This window comes from Protomyctophum bolini, assembly GCF_963924005.1.
Source record: "Protomyctophum bolini genome assembly, chromosome: 8".
NCBI lineage: Eukaryota > Metazoa > Chordata > Actinopteri > Myctophiformes > Myctophidae > Protomyctophum > Protomyctophum bolini.
The window spans coordinates 39,660,198-39,684,177 of NC_137869.1; the positions used below are offsets into that span (position 1 = coordinate 39,660,198).

General features: G+C 43.7%; 1 protein-coding gene across 1 annotated transcript in view; it reads right to left on the reverse strand.

Moving 5' to 3' along the window:
* Nucleotides 1–9,865: 9,865 nt before the first annotated feature.
* Nucleotides 9,866–23,980, reverse strand: part of LOC308319693 (ubiquitin-conjugating enzyme E2 R2-like) — a 30,955-nt gene continuing 16,840 nt past the window's right edge. The window contains exons 2-5 of the mRNA XM_080769838.1: nt 18,881–18,967; nt 17,979–18,076; nt 15,198–15,332; nt 9,866–14,937 (exon numbers count right to left, since the gene is read on the reverse strand). Coding sequence (XP_080625964.1) covers nt 14,715–14,937; nt 15,198–15,332; nt 17,979–18,076; nt 18,881–18,967 — 543 coding nt within the window. The 3' untranslated portion in view covers nt 9,866–14,714. The remainder of the gene's footprint in view (nt 14,938–15,197; nt 15,333–17,978; nt 18,077–18,880; nt 18,968–23,980) is intronic.

Below are 23,980 nucleotides of genomic sequence, written 5' to 3' on the forward strand. Positions count from 1 at the left end.
GCAACTGGTTTTGGTTCCAGTTGCGGACCAACTTTCAGGGTTCTGAACCAATTCCTTTTCAGTGGAAACACTCTGAACTGGTTCAATATTATTAGGTGGGGGAAAAGAAATAACTGAAGCGGTTCAACCCCCTTGGAAAAGGCCAAGGGGCCTCAGAATTACAGAGTCGTAGTACATCACTGTCATACACATTCCGACATTCAGTAATTGGGTCTTATGCCAAGTCTTTGCCACGGACACATCTGTCCGTCCGGACGATGAGAAGGTCAAAGTCGTACGATTGGTCACACACGTTGCCGCAGTGAAATTTGTTCTCCGCATTTGACACATCTCTTGGACGCAGGGAGGCATTGGGTCCCATTTTTACAGTCTTTGGTATGACCCGGCCGGGGATCGAACCCCCGACCTCCCAGGTTCAGGGCGGGCACACTAACCACAAGGCCACTGTCTGGTCAAGGTCGGTGCTTTGCCAGGTTTCCTCTGCCATTGTGGGTGAATAATATAAAGTGCTTATAAAGCACCATTTATTTACCAATGACTAATTTGTTGTGAAGCACAGTTGAAGCAATTACTACAAAGGATTACATTGTGTTTGTATGTGATGTATATACTCATACTACTACCTGACCAATCAAACAAGACCAAAGTATAGAAATACATGCCCATGTCATGTAATAATGGCACTTGATTCTTATTCTGACATTTCTTTGCAATCTCAACTCGCAATCACAATCACACAATAGCAGCGCCTTTGCCTTTCAGAAACCGTCCGTAATTTGAGGCGTGTGAGTGACGAGGAGAGACACAATGTAACAAGAATCAGGAGCGTTATGACTCACAGTCTGTCATAATGAAGTATAAATCAGTCTTTAACACATTTTGGCCTGACGTCGACATTTTAAAAATGTCTTCTAAATGATGACAATTTTCAGAAATACCTCATGTTTCTGTATCAGTGGTGCTCAATATTTCATGTCAAGAACCCCAAAAACTGTATTTGGCCCCCATCTGAAAATATGATGTTCCAGGAACCCCTCAGAAGCAAAGATTTGAGTTAAAAAAAGTTCACTCTGAAAGAATATACATTCAAAGATTTGAGCCACATTTTCACGACTTTTCAAAAATAGCAGACCTACATTAAAAGCTTGTAGCGCGCCACTCGGTGGCGCGCTATGAGCTTGTAGATCTGCTATTTTTCAATGGCTAAAGCATAACATAATGCTAACACCAAAAGGGGTTCCTGCCCAAAATGGGTTAAAATCTGTGGTCAGACCTCTGGACTTGGATTGGCAGAGGCCTACAACATGCCACATACTGTACAGGCAGTGTTGATTTTGTCCACTAAAATTATGAAAAATGTTCGACTATAGCTTTTTTCACTGACGGAAACTAAATGAAGACTAAATAAAAAGTAAGCTATATGAACTATAAGAATAAATATATTGCCACTTTCGTCAAACAAATAAAAACCAGACTAAAATTAGGTTAGGGAGGACTGGTGGAGATCGAGATCCATTAGAATTAAAGTTGATTGTGCTCGGATGTTGCCCTCTGAAAATAGCAGATCTACAAGCTTCTGTGAGCTTGTATATCGGCTATTTTCAGCATGCAACCGACTGTAAAATCTGCCATCACGGCCCACCAAAATACTAGTCGACTCAAATCTTACCATATTTAGTCGACAAAAACCCGACTAATAATGCTAAAACCTTTCAGATGACTAAACGCTAAAATGCCATTTTAGTCAAAAGATTATGACTAAAACTAAGTCAACATTTGCTGTCAAGATCAACACGGCATACAGCGGAGCAGGTCAGGCAACAGGAGGGACATTTGATGGACTGCATGGTGAACAGGAGAGCTTATCTTTGGGACGTTAACACAAGCGTGATGATGACCTATAGGAGCTCAGGGGAGTCGAAGCTAAGGGCTGTGGAAATGAAATTTGAGAGAGGCTGAGAGCAAGGACAATTACTGTGATCATCATGATTACTGTTGCTGCTGCCGCCGCCGCCATCTCTGCAGAGTGCACTCATGTGACTGTCAACACAGAGAGATGCACTAGAAACACCACGCTCATTGCTTATATAGTGTGTGTACAGTATATAATACAGTATATACAGTACACTGTATACAGTACATCGCCGTTTCCCCAAACAAGTGGGTCCCATTTGTGGGTCACAGACCAGTTTTTATGGGCCACACGACACGAGGAAAAACCCCACTTTCTTTTCCTACATTGCACGCACACGCACACGCACACACACACTATAGTGAAAATAGCTGATCTACAACCTCAACCTCATGGACAACGTATATAGCTGAACAACTTAAGCTTGGTTCCCCAAGTTGGTACGGCCAGAATGAACAGAACCAGAGCCTGATCTAACAAAAGTGTGAAGTTTATTCAAATAAGATAAAGTAATGTCATTCTAAACAACCCTAAACCTATTCTAAACTAAGTCCAAAGTCCAAACCATTCCAAACCAAACGGCCCAGTAAGTGCATGTCCTCTCAACACCACTATGGCACATGGCCTCAACAAATGTGACAAAACCCAGTCTCAAATGTTGCGCAGCCTGCGTAGCTATAGTTCAGGCAGACAACTCGTGAGCACGCCTACCTGATCAGGTGACTAGTCACAACCACAGGAGGCCTTCCTTGCCCTGGGTAGTGACTAGTCGGTCACAATTACATTATAGAAAATAAAAGATTATAGCAAAATGACAAAAATACAACAAAATACCAAAACCTATACCCGGTCAATACTCAAGGCTCCCCAATGATGTGCATGTTAACCTCAGGAAAGGACCTGGAAGCTCTGGAAATACATAGGATAAATGAGGCCAACAGAGTTGACCAACATTGTCCCTTACCCTTATATACTGATTCCGGCAGCGTCCCAGCTCCGGAGCTCCCCATCAAATAAAACATCACACCTGCCCAAACTCTGTAAATGGAATATAAAATAACACTAATTAAAATATAAAAAGACAGCCCATACATCCAAACAGAAAAGTCCTATCTGATTGTATTAAACAACATTAAACTCACGTTGCCACTGGATTTGCCACTCACTTCATGCATGCTCATTGTGTGCATATACCCGCTATAGGAAATAAAAAACAAACAAAAAAACCATACAGAACCTCTACAAGTGGGTTCTATTGGAAGCATGTGCACAAGAATAGAACATATACTGTTACAATTACATGGTGGGGGTTGTGTAGTATAGTGTAGTACAGTAGCTCTCATTCAAGCTGTCCATGAATGAACCCCTGGGAGACAGTTAATGGTGTTGATAGCAGAATCAGAGACATATGGGCTGAGGAAACAAGAAAAGCACGGGTAAAAATATAGCCGTCAGAATCAATCTGGGCCTGGCACCGACATCTAATGCCAAAGCCATAATAACCGTGAAAGTATTTTAAGTGCCGTTAATTATCTTTCGTCGTCACATTTTTCATCATCAAAAACATATATAGACATATACTGTACATTCATTGTAGTGCAGTCTCTACAGTGGCAAACAAGATAATATAATTTATAAAGGTAGTCGAATTAAATTATATTTAATGCAACAGTAATATTGCAACACATTGCCATTGAGTCAATGCCTGGGCATGAATTACTCAGGTAATTAGTAAGGCTACATATATATATATATATATATATATATATATATATATATATATATATATATATAGATACCTCACAGCTTTAAAACGTTATTTACTTTTTATTATTATTTTTGTACTGTTAATTATTTATTGTGTGGTCACTGACTCAACTGTCACACTCAGTTATAGTAAGGCTATCCAATACGCAAAGAATGTCTGTGACAATTAAGAGGCAAGCTTTTGCTGCCCCCTGGAGGTGAAGAAGACAAACTAGAGTAGACACTAGAATTAGGCCAACTAACACTGACACAAGTTTTATCAAACCCGATCAGTATGATGGCAACAACTAGATAAATGGAGCCCAGGTTTTCTTCAAATTTTATTGGGATGGTGGGCCCATTTTATTAGGACGGTTTTATTCTTTAAGAAGGAAAACGTCAGGAATCATGGGTAGAACTGTTCAAATGAGGAGAGCGTCAATCTACCAGCCAATTTAGCGGGGTGACTATAACGCATCAAAAGTTTTCCTCCCTTTCAAAATGAAATATTCCTACCGAATCCTACGGTATTTTATACTTTGCCATACATCGTAGGTCTACATGGCTGTTGACCTGACAAGCGATTGTGTTTCGAACCCCAAAAGCAGAACTCAAAACCCAGAATAAACATTCAATCAGTGGCAGCCTGTCAGGGAGGCAGATGTGGCGAAAAATAAAACTTCTGGGAACTCAGATTATAGGAGACATGTGGTTGTTGAGTTGAAACAAACAAAAGTAGAAAACCGTATCAATACTCACTGGCAACTCAAAACTTGAGTGAAGAAAGTGCTTTTCGGCTGACTTTGATGCGAACCCCAGGTGTGCAGGTGTAGCCTGGCTAATAAGCCAGACTCAAATCACACTGTCGTGTGGCAGGCAATTTTTTTTTGCCAACGGCTGATTCGGTCTGACTGATTCGGTCTGTCTTATTAGCCAGGCTAGTGCAGGTGTGCAGGGCAGGCAGCTCAGCCTCAGACAGAGACTCTCTTCGACTCCAGATGGGTCTACCCCAAAGTTATTAGTGTAACCGTGCCTGGCAGCCGGTGAAAACTATAAGTTCTCAACAAGCCCAAAATTAGGGCCCGGCCCTACCTGGGCCCTCATCAAACCCTGTACACTCAAGACACTGCCCTCGCTGCCACCCTTAGATCTCCATAATATGGATATATATATATATTATATGGAGCTGACCTGTTCTGACATTCCATATGTTGATATGACCTCATCAAACCCTGTACACTCAAGACCGCTCCATATATGGCCAGTACAGAATTCATTCCATATGTTGATCTGACCCCCCCCATGCCAAAGCGCAAGCGCTCGCCCAGCAGTCTTCTGTCACCCAGGCGGATATTTTGATCTGACCCCCCATTCCAAAGCGCCAGCGCTGCCCCAGCAGTCTGCCGGCACCTGGGCGGATGCGTGCACGTGACCTCGCTCTCAGGCGTCTTACTGGTGATATTATTACATTTACTGTTTTCCAAAAGTAACAAGTTCATATTTTCATGAGCCTTGGTGGAACAGTGTGTTTATTTATAGGCCTAATGGTAGACTGGGTTGGGATGGACTTGCTTTGCAGGCTGCTGACCTGCCCATGTAGTTCTAGACTACATGGATACGGAAATGATGCGCACTTGTCAGGTTTATAATGTCATCTTATATTTCTCACTTCAGAAAAACAGATCTGTGGCTGTCTGCTATATTGCCATATATGGAGCCACCAGCACAAGTGCCAACTTGCGTCACAAAGCATGGCCTGGTGGCAATAAAAGGTATGGTTGCATCACTACTTGGTCATCAGTCGATAAAAGCATATAGTAAAGAGAGTCTTATTCTCTTCTGCGTGGTTTTCCTCCGCGTTAGGCCTACACTGGATATTGGATATGTCTGAGGCAGACGAACCGGACAAATTGGAGACGGACAAACAGGACAATGTAGATGAACAGGGCGGTGCCGAGGCCGGTAAACAACAGGACACGGCCGATGGACGGGATAAGCCACAGGCAGATGAACTGGACAATGCTGCTGAGGCAGAGAAACAAGAGGACAAAGCTGAGGCTGTTACGTTGGAAAAGGCAGAGGCCAATGAACTGGATCAGCCAGAGGACAAGACCGAGGCCGGAGAACAAGATACGTCTAAGGAGAAGGCTGACAAGTTGAAGGGCGAGAAACATGGCAAGCCCAAGTCCGATAAACCGGACAAATCAAAGGCCGATAAACCGGATAAATCGAAGGGTGATAAACACGACAAGTCAAAGGATAAGGACAAGTCCAAGTCCAAGCCCAAGTCTTCTAAAGGGGACAAGGCAGAGGCCGAAGAACACGATAAGAAGTCCCACAAGTCGGACAAATCCAAGAGCGATAAGAAGGGAAAGAAAGGCAAACGGGACAAGGCGGAGGCCGACGGCAAGGCGGAAGCCAACGCCCCGAAGAAATCCAAGGCTCCCACAGAGAGCGACATCAAAGAACAAGAAAGGCTAGCGCTCATTGAACGGGAGAAGACGGAAGCGCTTGAACGCGAGGCCCTCGAACGGGAGGCGCGAGAACGCGAGGCCATCGAGGCCTATGAACAGGACAAACTGTACTCACAGGACATGTTCGATCCCAACAAACAGGTGGTCTGCTGTCAGGACACAGCGTGTCCATGTCGCAGATGGAAGCCGGTGTGATGCGAAGCTATCCACTCTGTTCTTCATTAAGGGCCAGACTTTAGATTGTCTTTCTGGCCCGTCACATCTCAGTGTGTGTCCATTTATTGTCATAGCTATGTTTGTGTAGATGTGTCTCTGCCCCATACAGGAGGTATTGCTTCGACTAGCCAATGAACAAACCTAAATCAGTGGCTACTGGCTATTACTCCTTCAAGCACACGAAATTACGTCAAATTACGTCTATGGACTTAATGTTTGTTGTTAAGAGCGCAATTATAAAATCCTCGTTCCCTGCCAAGTCTATGGATTTAATGTTTGTTTAGGGCAGTACATTTCAACGTACGATGTTCTCTCATTGATATAAATACATCTCAAATAAATTTGAGTTTGAAACTTATTTTAGTCTGTTAACACAGAGGCATTGTCTGGTTTTATTTACATGTTTATACTTTTTACTCAATGGAACTGTTATTTGTGCCCGTTTTAACACATGCAGTTTGGTTTTAGTTATATCTTTTATTTATATTACATAGTGTAGACAATCCTTTTGAGGCGCACTAGCCCCTCCTGTGCCCAGCTTTGTGTGCCTGTGTGTGTGTAACAACGATGATTTGATTGGCTCACGATGATTTGATTGGCTTGATCATAATGATGATTTGATTGGCTGAGCACGAAATGTCATGTATAAGTGATTTTTTTAACTTAAATTCTGAAAATTGTTCCCACCTTAGAATACTGTAACGTAACAGTGCCTGGCAAGAGCTAAAGGAAAAATAATGTTAATGTTTTTTAGATTTTGGAGTTACAGCTGTGTGTGACTTAGCCGTGAGAAGATGCTCCTATTCACAACACTAGAAGCTAGAAGTCTGTGTCGCAGTGCGATGCGAGTAGCCTTAGTTATCATAGCTTAGTTTTCGTTTAGTTTTCGTCAGTGAAGAAAGGTAGTCAACAAACATTTTTTGTCACAGTTTTAGTCAACGAAATCAACACTGGCGTGCACCAGATGTCTACTGACATGGTGATCCACATATTGGCTTTTAGACTCTTTGAATGGTGTGCAGAAGAAACCCAATAGAATTACCACGAAGAACATGCCATACCGTCAAGATAAATATAGCTGCAAGCAGCTATAACAGGGGCCAAGCAATAAGAAAAAAGTCACACCTGTGTGAACTGAGCAGTACAGGCTGATCAACAACACCGCTGGCTGGCTGCAATCATTGTGCTCAGTGAGAATGGCCCTTTAGGCTGCTCAACAGTGCCACTTCCCAGTGGTATTGCAGCTTGTCGTACTCTAGTCTAGACAGGCAGACATACGCCAGTCATTGGAGCAGTTAGGCACCACTCAAAAAATGATATGCAATGCGCACAATAAGGCAGTGGTTCCCAACGTGGGGTCCAGGGACCCCCAGGGGTCCTTGAGGGGGTTCCACTGGGTCCCCAGCTAAATGATAGTTGGTAACTAAATGGACCCTAATGGGTCTGTAACTGTAAATGTAGTTAAATTAACATTGATTTTACAATATAAATTGGGGTCCCAGAGATAAATTCCATTAAATGGGGGTCGGTAGACTAATGCAGGTCAAACTGGGGGGGGGGGGGGGGGGGGTCCTTGACATGAAAGCGTTTGGGAAACACTGCAATAAGCCATAGAAACCGTAGAACACCCGAGTTGAGAGAAAGACCATTTAACAAATAAGCATTTCAAATAGCTGACCCTAACCGAACCGCAGCAAAACTATGTTAAACCTTAACCCAAAAAGCCCCCCCCCAAAAGAGACGGTCCTAAGAGGATTCAGTATAAAATGTGGTGAAAGTGATTGTGATGATACATTAACACGTTTTGTCGCAAACCCCCACTTTGATAACCAAGTGCCGTTCTGGAGAATAGAGAACAAAACAATGATCAGTCAGCGGCATGGAGGTATTTGAGGCTGGGGGGCTTTTGCACATACTGCAGCTTCTCCAGGGCTTTGTCGGGGAGTCCCAACAGGTTCACCATTTAGTCATAAATAGTAGTAATCATCGCAATATTCAATCAGGAGAGGGAAGTGTAGTTTTCACTCATTTACTCGTCTACTGAATGGATGAAATTGGCATCCCAAACTGAATGCCTTTTGCGTTTACGAAAGGGTTGGAGAGCTGGGGAGACCACTCTACAGCACACTATATAACTACTAATGAAGAGCTACTCAATCCAGGAATGTAGGAACGAATACTAACAATAATCACCGCTTATCCGGATTTGGGTAACGGGGGCAACAGTTCCAGCAATTTAGTTCAGAGTATCGAAATGTTAACATACACATGAGGGTCACACTGTTCACCCATTCCGCAAGCTCTTACCACTTGAAAACACCTTTTCCCCCTCTTTGATTGTTTTTGCTCTTTATATTACTTTTAATAGTGTCTTATGTGTATGATTATCAACAATTTGCGTCTTCTATGCAAGTCTGTCCGAGTTGTTGAGTCTGTTGTTTGTCCGTGCGAAAAACCTCAAAATATCTCTATAGTTTAAGCCAAAAGTTGGTGCGAACACGAACATCAACACGCTGTACCCACTTCTCAGCCCTCTGATCGGCTACTTCGCTTCGCTTCCAATAGCACTCGATTACGATTCGTTGCAGGTGGGAATGCAATCCGCAGTAAATAAAGGAAATGAAGCAAACAATGTGGCGGGCGAGGAGCTGAACACATTTGGAGTCGGAGAATGCATATTTTACGCAGCGCAAAGATGTCCCGTTACCGTGGATACTAGACGTGGTCGAATGAGGAGACTGAAGCCCTGATCGAAATGAGGACGAGTACATTAATCAAGACAAATCCAGTCCCAGACGGCACGACACATGCACGTTATGAGTATAATCTTATCGCCATAGATTTCACTGTGTAGGCTAGTTTATGAATGGAACACATTGATAAAAGGTCCCCCCTGCTGCTTTTCCAATTGCTGCGGATGACAGTGTGAAGGCAAGCCGCAGCAAATGAAATATGCAATAATCTTCAAAGAAACATCTCCGCCCATTCGCATCGAGTCTACCAAAGTATTAGGTGGGAATGTGACCTTAGTCTACCCTATTACACAACTACAGTATACAGTACAGTACACTGTATACTATTTACCCTGGGTGTGCATGTCTACGATGTGCGACCATCCACTACTAGATGTGAAGGGCAGAATAAAGGGTTTCAAAACAAAGCTGAAACAAGAAGCGGAGGCTGTGAAATCCTGCAATTTCCTTCTTCCCATTTGCGACGCGTGGCGCTCGAAGTGAGCCGTCCGAAGTGCGTCGAATTTCTAGTTAATTTACATTTGTACACTCTTGAGTTACAAATTAATGAATTACGGATTTTACAAAGTACCTCTCTTCTCAGCTAGCTCTGCATGGGGCTTACACACATGATGATTCAGTCATTCCCAGTCAGCATCTATGCATGAAAACAGGAGCAAAGAGCATGAGCTTCACAGAAACTCTAAACTCAAGACACGTCATTCATGTAGCAGCAGGTTTTCAATTCTCACCTCCCACTGTAATAAAAAAAAAAACGCTCAAAATCTAATAAAGATCTTTATTTTTTTTTAGGTTTTAAATAGATTTACAAACCATAGGAAAAAAAAAAAAACACATCAAGTGATCGTCAAAATATCGACATGTGCATATCAAGGTAGAGATTGTAAACAGTCTTTTTGAAGCGAGGTGGTGAGCATTTGGAGGGGACGAGCTCATCGGGAGAACATCAGTTCACCATGGTGGTGGAGAAGAGATGTGGTATATAGGCTATACGCACGGCGTCAGGTTTGTCAGGGTCACTCAGTTGGGGAAAGAAAAGCTTGCGATTTGTTTCGCTTGGTTTTTCCCTGAGGTGTTGTCCGGTATCTCTTAGTTAAAGCTGGCCACTCCCCTCCAGTGATGCCTGGCCAGTCAGAGCTCAGCGAACAGGGCGGGTGGGAGGAGCTCAGTGAACAGGGGAGGGTGCGCATGTTTAAAATCAACAGTAGTTTGACAAAAAAAAGATAAATCCCCTTCACCTGGACAGTGATGCATGGGGAGGGTCATTCAGCTGGACAGTGATGTTACATACATTAGTCAACTCCTGGACAATTGAATATTTGCCGAAGAACATTCAAAGAGCAGGTGAATGCTTAAGTTACACAACCTTTCCCGTCACAACAGTTCACATATTTATAGTCTTCCATAATAATGAATAACCGGTTAATTAAATTAACGCACTCGATAACATATAGAATAAAAATAAAACATTGTGGTTCATGCCCCAGTTTTGAAATAAAAATAAAAGCATTATATCAAAAATAATTAAAGGAACCAAAAAGAGGGGGAGGGCATGCCAAGAGCCCATTCACAACGTTTCTCTTTTTCTTTGTTTTGATTTTTAGAAGACATGAGTATAATCCAGACATGGTTATCTCTGGACAGCGTCATAAACCTTTTCACCAGATCTAAAACCATATTGTGTCATTATTATAGCATGCTAGTACATTTCTGCTGTCCATGCTAAAGGCCAAAAGGTCAACCCCATTATCCATGCTTTCACACTTCGTCTACTTAAATGGGCGTCTTACTCAGTGAATAATACTCACACGCTACCGAAAAGAGGAAAATTACACAAAAAATGTGGGAGAACGACTGAAAACTGTCGAATGGCTGTATGTGTTTTAGTGTGCAACTCGGTGGCCTGCGTGACGGCAACAATAACCCCAAGGGTGTTGCCACTTGACTTGTAGGCTCCAAACGAGCCTATATTGATGAAATATACAAAACCCCGTTAAGTCAACAGCACCCTCCACAAGGAATCACATTACCGCCCTAACGCTCATGACGCAACAGGGGAGTGCTCGAGGATTCAGGTAATTCAAGATGGTTGCCAAGTGACGACAGAGCGAGTGCCAGAGGGCCTTCAACACAGACGCAACAGTAGGGGGGCGTCTTCTCACTGAGAAGGCTGGTGAAATCCCTCCTCAGAAGAGGAAGCTATTCTGTGGACACACCGGCTCGACTGTGGCCAACAACAGTGTACATCTCAGACACTCTCAAGAGTTACAGACCTGTAAGGGTGCATTTGGAACCCCCCGCCCTCACAGAACCCTGAGGGACCCCGCTTATAATAAAGTGCCAATCCCTGTGTATGAATACAAACACCGACACGACTCACAAAAAGAACCTCCTCCTAACAAGCCTCGTCTTATCTCATCTCGTTATCGCAGATTCAAGGATATTCGTTAAATCCAAGAGCCTCACTGCAGCTTAAAGTATTATAGGTGTGCCGTTAGGGAGGGCCCATGCATACTCTAGGTTTTGGTGATACGGTGAACGCCACAGATTATTAACCACCGTCAGTTCATCCCGCAGCGCACAGAGGGAGGCGGGGCCCTCCTAAACCACTGTTGTTTAGGTGATCGACTATGAGCACCTTGTATCAAAACCCCCGTTTTAGGTGAAAACGTTCCCACCAAATGAATAGCTTATAACCTAAAAGTGGAGTATAGTTTTTAGGCGATACGCTACTCACCGTGGTGGTTGGAAATCTACAGCATGAAGTCACCTGAGCCGCGGTGATAAGTGACTGTTCTAAGTTGTTAGGTTATCGCCTAACAACTGGAGTATGTGTCGTGCTTTCTATAGGCTGCGAAATTCACACTGGACGTCGTCGAGTTAGGACTGGCTTGTGCTACTCCGTGCCGGTAGTCAAGTGTCGCGTGACGACGAGGGACATTTTCTTCCTACCCAGCAACGACCTCGACAGGCTCAAACTTCAGCTCGGTCAGACGGAAGCGCGGCAGAATGAGCAGCATTGTGTTGGAGTATACGGTCCGTAACCAGAACCATGTGGGAGAGATTGAAGAGTCCTCAGCAAGAGAGGAAGGGAGGCCACGTCTGACCACGGTCAGTTCCGAGAAGAGGAATCGACTCGAGCGCCACTCAAAAAAAGACGAGCTCCGAAGGTGGGCTGGAGGAGCTCGAGTTGAAGAGCGTGGAAAAACTGACCACTGACCCCAAAGAGCGCTGCATATTATTAAACATATTTAAATGCACTCGAGAACTGACTGCATAGGTCTCAGGTACAGTACATCGGATTTCACAAGTCATGAAACTTAAATTAATTCAGGGATCTAAAGCCTAATTTATACTCCAAACTTTACAACAGCGTGGCTTGCCAAAAACAGATTTTTTAAAATGGGGGGGAAAAAAAGGTGACATGGCGCGCTTGCATTATCGACGTGAGAATCCGTTTTTTCCAGGCTATAGCGACGAGGCCGTACGACAAACTATGAATTAGGCTTTACGGACAAGGCAGAGTGGCAGTAAGGACAGGACGGGAATACCCCGCTTCAAGCGATATGATGAATGCTTTTGCGAGCAAAAGGCTTTTTTTTAATCTTACATAATTCAGGATATGACAGGAGTTGATTAAAACACTGACGATAAGAGTCTGTATACTCAATCCAGGAGAGAGCTGTGAGAGTTCTGCCTTATTGAGCCTTAGATATTTCCCTCAGGCTGGTACACAGTTAAGTCCTCAGTTTGCAACTTAAGTCTCAGTGTTAATTAAATGAGGGATTTTCTTTAAATTAATGAACTGAGGATTCCACTGTGTCCGTTTGGTTGACTAGATGAAGGACCCAGACAGACATGAATGTGGTTTGTTATACATAGCAATTCAGATCTAGGAAAAAGGAAGTGAGGGAAGGCACAAGGGAGTGAACCAGATTTGCTTTCTTTGACATGGAACACTTCAAAGCAGCACCAGCCATGTATTTTCGGGAAGGTCAAAGGTGAAACGCAGCAGGGCATCTGAAATGGCGGTTGAAAAGACGAGGTCACACACACACACACACACACAGGGCTCGGGCTGTGAACAAAGCTCATACAGGTGAGTCAGGCCCTCCAACACATACACAGTAAAGTCCTCAGTGCGAGTTCAAATCTGAGAGTGTACGACACATGATGTAACCAATGCAAGGATCCATTTGGTATAGTCTGAGTTACAAGAGGATATAGATTAACACTAAGGGTCTTACTGTGTATACAACACCGCTTAACAGCTTGCTTCTCATTATTCTAAATTAAATTCTTCCTTTCACACCGCTCGTTAGCTCTTGATTCGGAATTCCACTCGTTACGTATACCTCCATCATGTTGATGTTATCAAGGAACGTCTGAGTTTCCCCTAGAGGAAGTCAGCGACGAGATAGTCTTGATAAATTCTTAGTCAATAGGGAAAAGAAAGAAAGAAAGAAAGACAGTCTTAAAGAACAAGATTGGTTCAGTTAATTCCATCCAGTTCTTTAACAGTGGTGCAAACAAACGAGTAGGAAAAAAATATGTAATAAAAAAAAAAAGAACTCTGCATGACGCACCATTACCTTTTACGCTAAAAGAAAAACCCTGTGCGCTGGGCAGTGATCGTGTGTGGAAACCTCTACTCTAAAGACAAAAGAAAAAACACATGAAAAGCAAAAAAATAAAAATAAAAAAAGCTTTTGTATAGCTTCCCGTTCTCTAATGCATTCTGCATGTTTGTTTGTTTGTGTCGTGTCTGTTTTAGCGTGCAGGTTTCCGAGTCTGCACCGGGGGGGAGGGGGAGGGAGGGGTGGGGGTGGGGACCTGTGCTATAGAGCATAGCTGTGGTTTTCTCGACCCACTGAAAACTCATTTCCAAAATTCATTTTTCCCCCCATAGAGATTCACCAAAGGATTCAATTATTCTAAACCTAAGAAACCCGCCATCCAAGATCCTGGTGAATCATGACCATGATAAAAAACCTTTGATTCTGTGAACCAAAAAGAAAAAGAATATTTAATTATATATGATGAACTACATTTAACCCATTCTGGGCGGGAACCCATATTGGTATCTTACCCCCTCGGGCCGGGAATCCATATTTGGGTTCTGTACAGTATGTAATTTTTTTGATGCTGCTATATAAATATTTGAAGTTTTTCAGAAACCGTAGGTCAGGATTTAGAGGCGTTTTTAGAATCGGCCTTAGGCCTAAATGGGTTAATAAATATTCTTTGTTAAGCGTTTTTCTTTTTTTTCCCACAGAATCAAAAAGGTATTATGGTCATGACACACCAGGATCCCGGATGGCTTGATTCTATATAGGCTCAAAATAATTGATATAAATATTTTTGGTAAATCTCTATGGTAAAAAAAAATAAAAATCAATGGACGATTTTTCAGTGGGTCCAGAAAAACACGCCCACTGCTCTATAGGAAGAGGACCGTGAGGGGGGGGGGGGGGGTAGGTAGAGGTGGGTCGAGGGGCAAAGCGAGAGATTAAAAGTTCAGTTTGTGACGACGGAAAAGGGGAACGGGAGTGGGTGGGTGGGGGAGGGGGAGAGAGTGTAACCGGGGGGCTAGGGAGGGGGGGGGGGGCGAGGTCAGGAGTCCTCGGTGCCCGAGTCGTCGTCGTCGTCGTAGCAACAGTCGTGGTCGTTGTCGTCATCCTCGTCGAGGTCCTCGTCGTCGTAGTAGTCGTCGTAGAAGAGGTTGGAGCCGTCGTCGGTGGGCGGGGCGCGCGTCACCACGCAGTACTCCGCCAGCGTGGTGGGCACCTTCACGCCGTCGCGCTCCGCCTCCGCCTTGGTGGCGTGCACCTGTTTCCTGACGACGGAGGAGAGAGAGAGAGAGAGAGACTGTTACTCTTCACGAAATGGAAAAAAAAAGTAGAAAATCCATTGGTTCCAGTGAAGTTATTAATTAGCCATACACTCTTGTTTTAACCATTTTCTTTCGTTTAATATTTATAAAACCCACTTCAAAATCTCACAAAGAAGCGACACACGCGTAAGGTATTAAAGCGTAAACGCGGCCAACGTCACGCTGCCATGCTGAACAGTAAAGAAGTTAAAATGGGTTCCTACTTAATGATCTCGGCGTATTCTCGGTCCTTGCCCTTGCTGTCCCTCCACTTGCGGTACATGACGGAGGCGTCCACGTTGGCCGGGGAGAAGGTGTTGGGCTCGTTGAGCAGGGAGATGACACTCAGCAGGATGGTCCTGGTTGGGGGAGGGGGGGGGGGGAGATTAAACACGTCAACAACTAGCATTAACTTGACTCCGTGTCCTCCTCGTACAGTAGCTGCGTCGGCAGGAAAGTAAACACCAACGCCGCAAACGGGGAAAAAAAAGTGTTAAGCATCGGGTTTAACACTTTATTTAAAAAAGCACCATTGAACTAGCATCCCTAATTCCGGAGCAAAACGTTCAGTCTAAATCCAGATAACCTTGTGGCCCCCACCCTGGTTATCTTTATAATCTCTCAGATGATTTAAGCATGCACATGTTCCCTGCGCTTGTCGTTATGAAGCAACCTCAAGCCTATTTTAAGCACCATAGTAGCCGTCTGTGCGGATGCGGCGTGGAGAGAGGTGCATTCAGCAACTTTCAACAGACTGATCTCCCATTCGACTTAGTCTGTACTAGTAATCTGGACGTCAAACGTTTGGCGTGTGGAGAGGCGAGAAAGCAAAGGGAAAGCTACACAACGGGGTACGACGAGATGGGACCGACAGTGGGGGAAAAAAGACATCGGGGGGAAAGAGAGAGATAAACAGAAATGGAGGACCTCAGCGTAAACTAGTCTTAGTGCTTTTCTGGGTTTATTAGGCATGATGCAACGATATATCGTATATCGATAAGTGTGTTGAAAATATCGCGAAGAATCGTATCGTGAACCTCATTATCGTGATACTGAGTTGAGTGTATCGTTACATGCCTAAGGGTTTATCCTCTTGGCAGACCTTGTATTGAACTGTGCTTTCCTCGAACTGTTAATACAACTTTCAATCAATTTCCAAAAGGAAAACAAAGACAGATGCGGGCTACAGTACAGTAGGTGAGCCCTTAAGCCCCAGAAACTTCCGTCGTCTCTAATGTGCCTAATTGATTTGTAATCTTTGCTCCAAGAGCAAAGCTTTGTCGAGGACAATTCAACAGGCCACCAGCTAGTGCTCCTATACTGTACTTTATACTGCACCGTTATGGATATTTGATGCCGTCGAGTTATACGTTCTATATTGGTTTATTTATTTAAAGTCTAAACAGAAAAGGAAAGAGGGAGAGAGAGAGAGCGGGGGAGTGACGTGTAGCAAAGGTCCGCCGGGCCAGGGAATCAAACCGGGGACACCATCAGGCATCAAAGCCTACGTGGTAGGCGCCTTAATTAACCACCTGTTACACCATTATAGTGGATGCAATTTTATCCAGCTATAAGGGAGTGACAATGTACTATTTGTGTTTGTGCATGAAACTGTGTTTGCATAGCCTGGGCAGCATTCCTTTTTCGGGTTTATGATCCGGTCGGGAGCAGATGATATCGCTACGTCAGGTTGTAGTCATTGGTTTGTAGTAATCAGGCCGGAACCATTCATCTGGAACTTCCTTTCCCTCAAACCAATGTTTCCCCAATAAAAGCCGCAGGCTACGAGAGAACGAGGCACACTTTTATTGTTATTCTTCCGGTTTGAGGGGAAAGGAAGTTCCAGATTGACGGTTCCCCGGGCCTGATGACTACAAAAACAATGACTACAACATGACGTAACCATATCGCCCGCTCCCGAACCAGATCACATGGCAACTTTGTAACAAAAGACCAGGCTTTCCTTCGAGGTGGAAAGCCTGGTGACGCGAGGTTAGTGTTTCCATAAAGAAGTGAGAGAGAGAGAGAGAGAGAGAGAGAGAGAGAGAGAGAGAGAGAGAGAGAGAGAGAGAGAGAGAGAGACACACACAATGGGAGCGCTTAGGGGTTTGACTAAATGTCTGCACACAAGCAAGTGTTTGAAATAAGGCATATGAATAATACAACATGTTTGACTGTTTTTACACTGCAGCACTTTAGAGACGGTAAAACTTTTACCATCTCTAAAGTGCTGCAGTGTAAACGGTGCACATTTAACCCCTTTTGGTGTTAGCATCATGTCATGATTTAGCTATTGAAAAATAGCAGATCTACAAGCTCATAGCGCGCCACCGAGTGGCGCGCTACGAGCTTGTAGGTCTGCTATTTTTGAAAAATCGACTGTCAGGATGTAGAAGACATTTTTTTTTAAATCTGATCTCAGGTCAAAATGGGTTAATGTGCACCGTTTTAGAGGCCAGTCTGACGGAAAGGTCGGTCAGTCAGTCAGTGATCATTGAACAAATCCCAAGGTCCCTAATGTGGATATCATCAAGACAATATAATCTATTAATCACATTGGGAAATCATAGGCCCTGTGTATAAACATAAAATAAATGCTTTTGATAAACTTGGAGATGACCCCCCCCCCCCCCCCCCCATCTGCTTTGGGGTCACGAGTGGGAACTTCATTGCCAAAAGACTGGCAAATGATTGGCTGTGACACACCCTAGCCTAGAGACAGTGAGACACATCCTAGTCCCAGGCCAGAACAGGAGGCAGTGGCTCAGGGGTAGAGTGGCTGGTAGAGCGGACTTCTGGGAACCGCAAGAGTTAGTGTCGAAGTGTCCGTGAGCAAGACGCTGAACCCATAATTGCTCCCGATACGATGTGGAGGTTGGTGCCCTTGCATGGTTTCCGCCGCCATCGGTGTGTGAATCATAGCGCTTTGGATAAAAAGCGCTATATAAAATGCACCAATTTAGAGAAATGTTATTCTATGGAGTTAATAAGTTCCTTCCATGTACCTGACGTTCTGTGTGGGGTTCCATCTCTCTGAAGGCAGCTCGCCACTCTGTGGGTCGTCTACTGGGGGATGGAGGATGGAGATGCACACATCCCCGTTCTGGTAAACACACACACACACAGCGCCTGTCAGTAGACATTCATAGCAAGTAGGCTGATCCACATCAATATACAACGGTCACCATCATGACATTTTACTGGGCGATTAATTGGCACACGATTGAATTGTGTATTTAGCATTGAACAGATTAATTAAAAAATGACACACACACACACACACACCTCAACTGGTGCTGTTGAATGAGAGTAGTCCACTGACATGACATATAATATTTAACTCATTTAGACCTGAGGACGATTCTACAAATGCCTTCTAAATCCTGAGTTTTCTGAAAAACCCATGTTTCTATGTCAGTGGTTCTCAAGCATTTTCATGTCAAGTACCCTCAAAAATGTATGTAATTGGCTGCCGGCCCCCAATATGAAAATATGTAGTCCTCTCTCTTGGCTTTTAGACTTCGTAAACAAAGATTCCACAGGGCCGATATAACACACAACAAATAAATTATACATCATATCATACTAGACATCACTTTATAGTACCATCGAGGGCAGTCTAGCATCATGGCCACCCAGACATGGCGCTTTTATGACGCACTTCATGCGCATAAAACTACAGTGACTGCAGAAAATAAATGCTCCTCCGACAGTCGCAGCTACGAAGCGACGTATAGTATAATCATCAGGCCTTTATAGACATCTTGCTGTGTGTATTGGATCCATCCCCCCCTAGAGTCTTTAACTCGAAGGCTTGCCTTCTTAGAGTTAGACTTATCAGGCCATTTTGTCCCAAGGCCTCGAGAGACGGGGCATCTTGAGATCAAACATTTAGAAATTCAATTACCTCGTAGATGTTGGGGTGCCACATCTTGGTGAGGAAGCGGAAGGTGGGAGGCGAGTAAGGATAGTCGATGGGGAACTTCATCCGAGCCTACGAGAGAGAGAGAGATGGAGGCAGATAGGACGAGAGAGAGAGAGAGAGAGAATAGGGGAAATGCCCATTAGTGATGCAAGAGAAGAGGCAGAGACGGACGTGGCCCTATGGAACAAGCACTGCTAGAACTGTAACCTATTTCACCTTCTGCCAAATAGTCAGAAGGAAACGGCTTAGTACACTTTTTTTGAGGGGCGTAAGCCACTCCTATGTCCAGCTTTGAGGGTTTGTGTAATCACAAACATTTAGAACGCAAACATTAAATGCCATCGACAATGAATGTCCCGTTTTTCTTTGAGTGTTTGTGCAAACACAAACATTGAGTGCCAGTGACAATGAATGCAGAGATAAAAATAGGGTGCATTCTGCATCCCAAAACGCAGTTTATAGTTGATGGACGCAATAAAACAAGGACCTCTGAATCCACTACTGTACTCGGCATGTACAGTAAATAATACACACTAGCTTTAGTTATAATAATTGCTTCTGTTTTCTACATGAATATAACCACATTATATAACCATATAAAATGAAATGGTATAGTTAAATGCTGCAATTTGTAAAAAATGACAAAATATGACACAAAACGTCGCTGAAGTGGGACTCATCTAAAAGACCATCCCTGCATCCCGGGACTCATTACATTGAAAACCTATTTACATCACTGTGAATGTGCAAACACAAACATTGAAGACAAAAGTGAGGACGCAAATTGTGATGATGTATGATGATGATAAGAGCACACTTCACGTGGGTGTGTTGGTCTTTCTTTAAGGAGAATTTCATACTAAAAGGCTTTCTTACCTTTCTTTGTAGTTGTTACGTCCCCACCAAAGAGGTCCAGGTGTTATTTTGTGCAAAAGCTCCTTATTGGCCATTTCCCCTACCATAAGCCCTCAATAAATTGCATTGAATTGAATGGGAATTGAATGGGGCTATGGGGTGTTGTGCTAATTTGCTCATTTCCATCGCTCAAAATTATAATTTCTTTGTATATATCCTCTCTTCATAATGTAAATAATATCCCAAGCGGCACACTGTACTACTTCTTTCGATGGAAATAAGCGAATTAGCATAACACCCCATAGCCCCATTCAATTCCCATTCAATGCAATGCAATTCATTGAGGGCTTATGGTAGGGAAAATAGCCAATAAGGACTTGTTGCACAAAATAACACCTGGACCTCTTTGGTGGGGACGTAACAACTACAAAGAAAGGTAAGAAAGCATTCTAGCATGGAATTCTCCTTTAAAGTCAGTAATCCTGAGGCTCATAATGATAAAATAAGTACATTTTTAGTTGGTTAATTTCTTGGTATCCGTTCTCGGTCATGATTTAACAAAGCAGTTGAACATACACAGAATAAACGTTACAGAGTTACAACCGGCCGAAAAGGTGATTCATATTTATTAACCTTATTAATATTATGTCACATAGAAATACTGTGTGTACTTAAATATCAAAACTAACGGAACCGAACGAAAAGAAACATCAAAGAGGTTCTAATTGAGCTTAGCAAAAAAACACCACATGCTTTTCCCCAGTGACTCCCTCATTGACGTCTTGCTGTGCGTGTATCAAATCCACCATGGTAAATGTGCCCTGCTTGCAAGCACGGACAGGGTCCCGGGGTAATTGAATCCAGTACAGTGCACTACCACAGACACAGAGATAGGAGATAGAGAGAGCAGCTGCCTGGCAGAGAGAGGAGTCCCCATGAATGCACGCCTTGCTTAAACAAAAGACATTTTACAGCACGGTGGTGATTGACGAGCATCTTAGTGAATGAAAGGGCCGCCCTACGTTATCCTGCTGATTTGGGTTTTAATGCCGATTGCAAAGAAACCTAGTAATAGTGTTTGTGGATTAATGGGGGGATGGGGATGGGGATGGGGGGGGGGGGGGGGTACTGAGATAATGACAGTGTAATGTAATACTGTCTGTAAGTACAGGCCTGTTTGGTTTTCAGCTGCTCTGCAGTGTGTGGAGCTTAGAGTGAAACCAGCAGCCTAGAGCGGACTGGGTAAAGATCGTTGGCTGCCCTCTCCCCCCCCCCCCCGCCCCCACCACACTGGAAAGATCTACACCAGGGTTTGGGCAACTTTGACGATCTACAAGCTCAAAACGCGTCGCAACAATGCAACGCGTTTTGAGCTTGTAGATCAGCTATTTTTGGCTATATTGGAACCTTGTTGTAACCTCTTTATTGAAAATGCATTTAGTTATAGTTATGTTAACTTTATGAACCGTTAACATAACTACATTGGTCACAAAAAGACAACAACATTTTAATACTAGTCATTTAAGTACTATAGTCATTTAATACTAGTCATGAAGTAATTTTTTGGGATTGGGATTGTACCAGCTGAAATCAATACTATATCAGTGTTCTGATATTAACATGCGGGCCGCATTGAGTGAAGGTGGGGGCCGCCAGTTGCCCACCCCTGAGCTACACAGTTTCTGCTACACAGACTTCCCACCCTGGTCACTCCCTGTTGGAACCGTTACCATCAGGTAGCGGCGGTGCGATCAAGGACAAACTCAAAAACTGTTTATATCCCACGGCGGTATTCTGTTCACACTCAATGCTGCAAAGTGCAATAATAAGGGCTTGTGCAATAACAGAGGATGTATGGTTGTTTTGTTTCTTGTGTGTATATAATAGGTATTTACTTTTAACTAATTTATATATATATAGTGATTTGATGCACTGATCAGTTGGCACTTTCCTTTATCTATTCTATTGCAGGGGCCGGGGGTTGTCTGCTCCAGCTGTCACTGCAACACAAGACAATCTATGTGACACACACAAACACACACACACACACACACACTGACTGTGGTGTGCGTACGTGCACGGAGACTCAACTGTCAGGTTTATAAATCCTATTGTCAGAAGAGCGCATGTGTGTACAGAAAGAAAGACACTCCTCCCATTCCACAGGGCAATCCAGTGAGGAGGAGGAGGAGGTGTGTTGTACCCATAGAAACTAAACTGAATACACACATATTAATACGTCACTCACAGCATGCAGCCCCCCTGTCCATATAACCCCCCCACCCCCACAGACACAAACACACACACACACACACACACACACACACACACACACACACTTGCTGATTCGGCACGGTCAGCTGGTGCTCCCCACACTGAGCCGAATGTCTGTGACGGGCTGTGTGGGCGATGGGGAAAGAGGGGGCACTGTGGAGTCGACTGGCGACGATAGGATGTCGGAGTGGATTTTCCAGATTTTCCACCAAGAGGGGCTTGTCATCAACATGTATATCAGATTTATCCATGTGCCGCTGCATTTTAATCTACAGTATGCTATGATGCCTGCCATAACGTAAATTTATGATCCCTTAATAATCTCCTTATTTTGACTTGACACAGTAGTCATGTATAGTAGCAGTCAAAATGTAAGGCTTTTCGTGATCACAAATTGCACAGGACAAATCACATACATATACAAAAGTTCAAGTCACTGATACATTTAATAATGTAGCTAAAATAGCCGCTATAGTTGCTAACTTGGTGCTATATTTTTCAACATGGAAACGATTGACGATTATGCAAAAAAAGAATTGCGATGATCTCAAATCATTGCGATTGGCCAAATTTGCGATATGTAATAATTGTGACAGGCCTATAGTCATTAGTCATGCACAATTTGCACATAGTGTGAATTTGCACAGTGTCACTCAGTCTCAGTGTTATTGTCACTGAATTAGTTTCAGAATTTACAGTATCGTACTTGGCATTAGAGAGTCTGGAATCATAACCAAATGGTCCCGACTCCCCACTGTGTGTGTGTGTGTTCTGTGCAGGGCAGGCCAGGCTCGATGGGCAGGGTGGAAAAACGGTGACCAAACCCCAACAGAATGCAATGCTGCGCTTGTACAAAGAAAAGCGGCCATCGCAGAGAGCTGGCGTCCTTTAGAGTGCATAGGGGTCAAGCCAACATTGCGCGAATTACAGGTTGGCACAGAATGCAAACAAACAAGTCACTGAAGTCACACTTCAGCAGCCAAACAAAAGAGAGACTAGATAAGAGGGCCCCCTGGCCTGCAGGAACAACTCCCACCTGAAACCTTTTGTCCCAAATAAGCACCAAATGGTGCATCTATCCAAAGCGCTTTACATGGATTGTGAATGTATCACACACACACACACACACACACACACACACACACGAGGAAACGATGCAAGGCAGCATCTTGCCCAAGGACACTTCGACACCAACTCTGGGGGAGCCGGGTATCGTACCGCTGCTCTACCCCATGAGCCACTGCCGTATACTGTCAAGAAGTTGTGAATAGCGTTGTGAAAGTGTTGCGAAAATGTATTTGTAGAAAACTCATTTCGTCACCAATACAACAATCTCCAGGTTTCACTTTTTTGTGTTTTCATTTTCTGCATGCGTGTACAGTGTGCAATGCATGCATGTGTGTGTGTCGAGTCTGTGGACCTAAGGCATTTACAGTAATCTAAAATTCCATTTGATACAGTGAAGTGTTGTTTTCCCGCTCTCACTTGTAATCTTAGCAATTTTTCTTTCATCCAAACTAATGTAAGTTGAACACTGACTTTTTAACAAATGTGTATTCGTAATTGTATGTGTACTGTAATGTTTATTCTTATGTGGACCCCAGGAAGACTAGCTGGTTGCTATGGCACCAGCTAATGGGGATCCTTATGCTTTAGCTATTGAAAAATAGCAGATCTACAAGCTCATAGCGTGCCACTGAGTGGCGCGCTACGAGCTTGTAGGTCTGCTATTTTGTTTTAATCGAAGAACGACTGACATAGAAACATAGCTTTTTCAGAAAACTGTCAGGATGTAGAAGACATTTTTAGAATCTGATCTCAGGTCAGAATGGGTTAATAAAAAATCAAATCAAATCAAGGCAAGACTAAACTGACTGCTATGGAATCAATCAGCTAATTGGGATCCAATGGTAAGAAAGAGACGCGTTCCACGTAACCATTTTCCCATCCTAA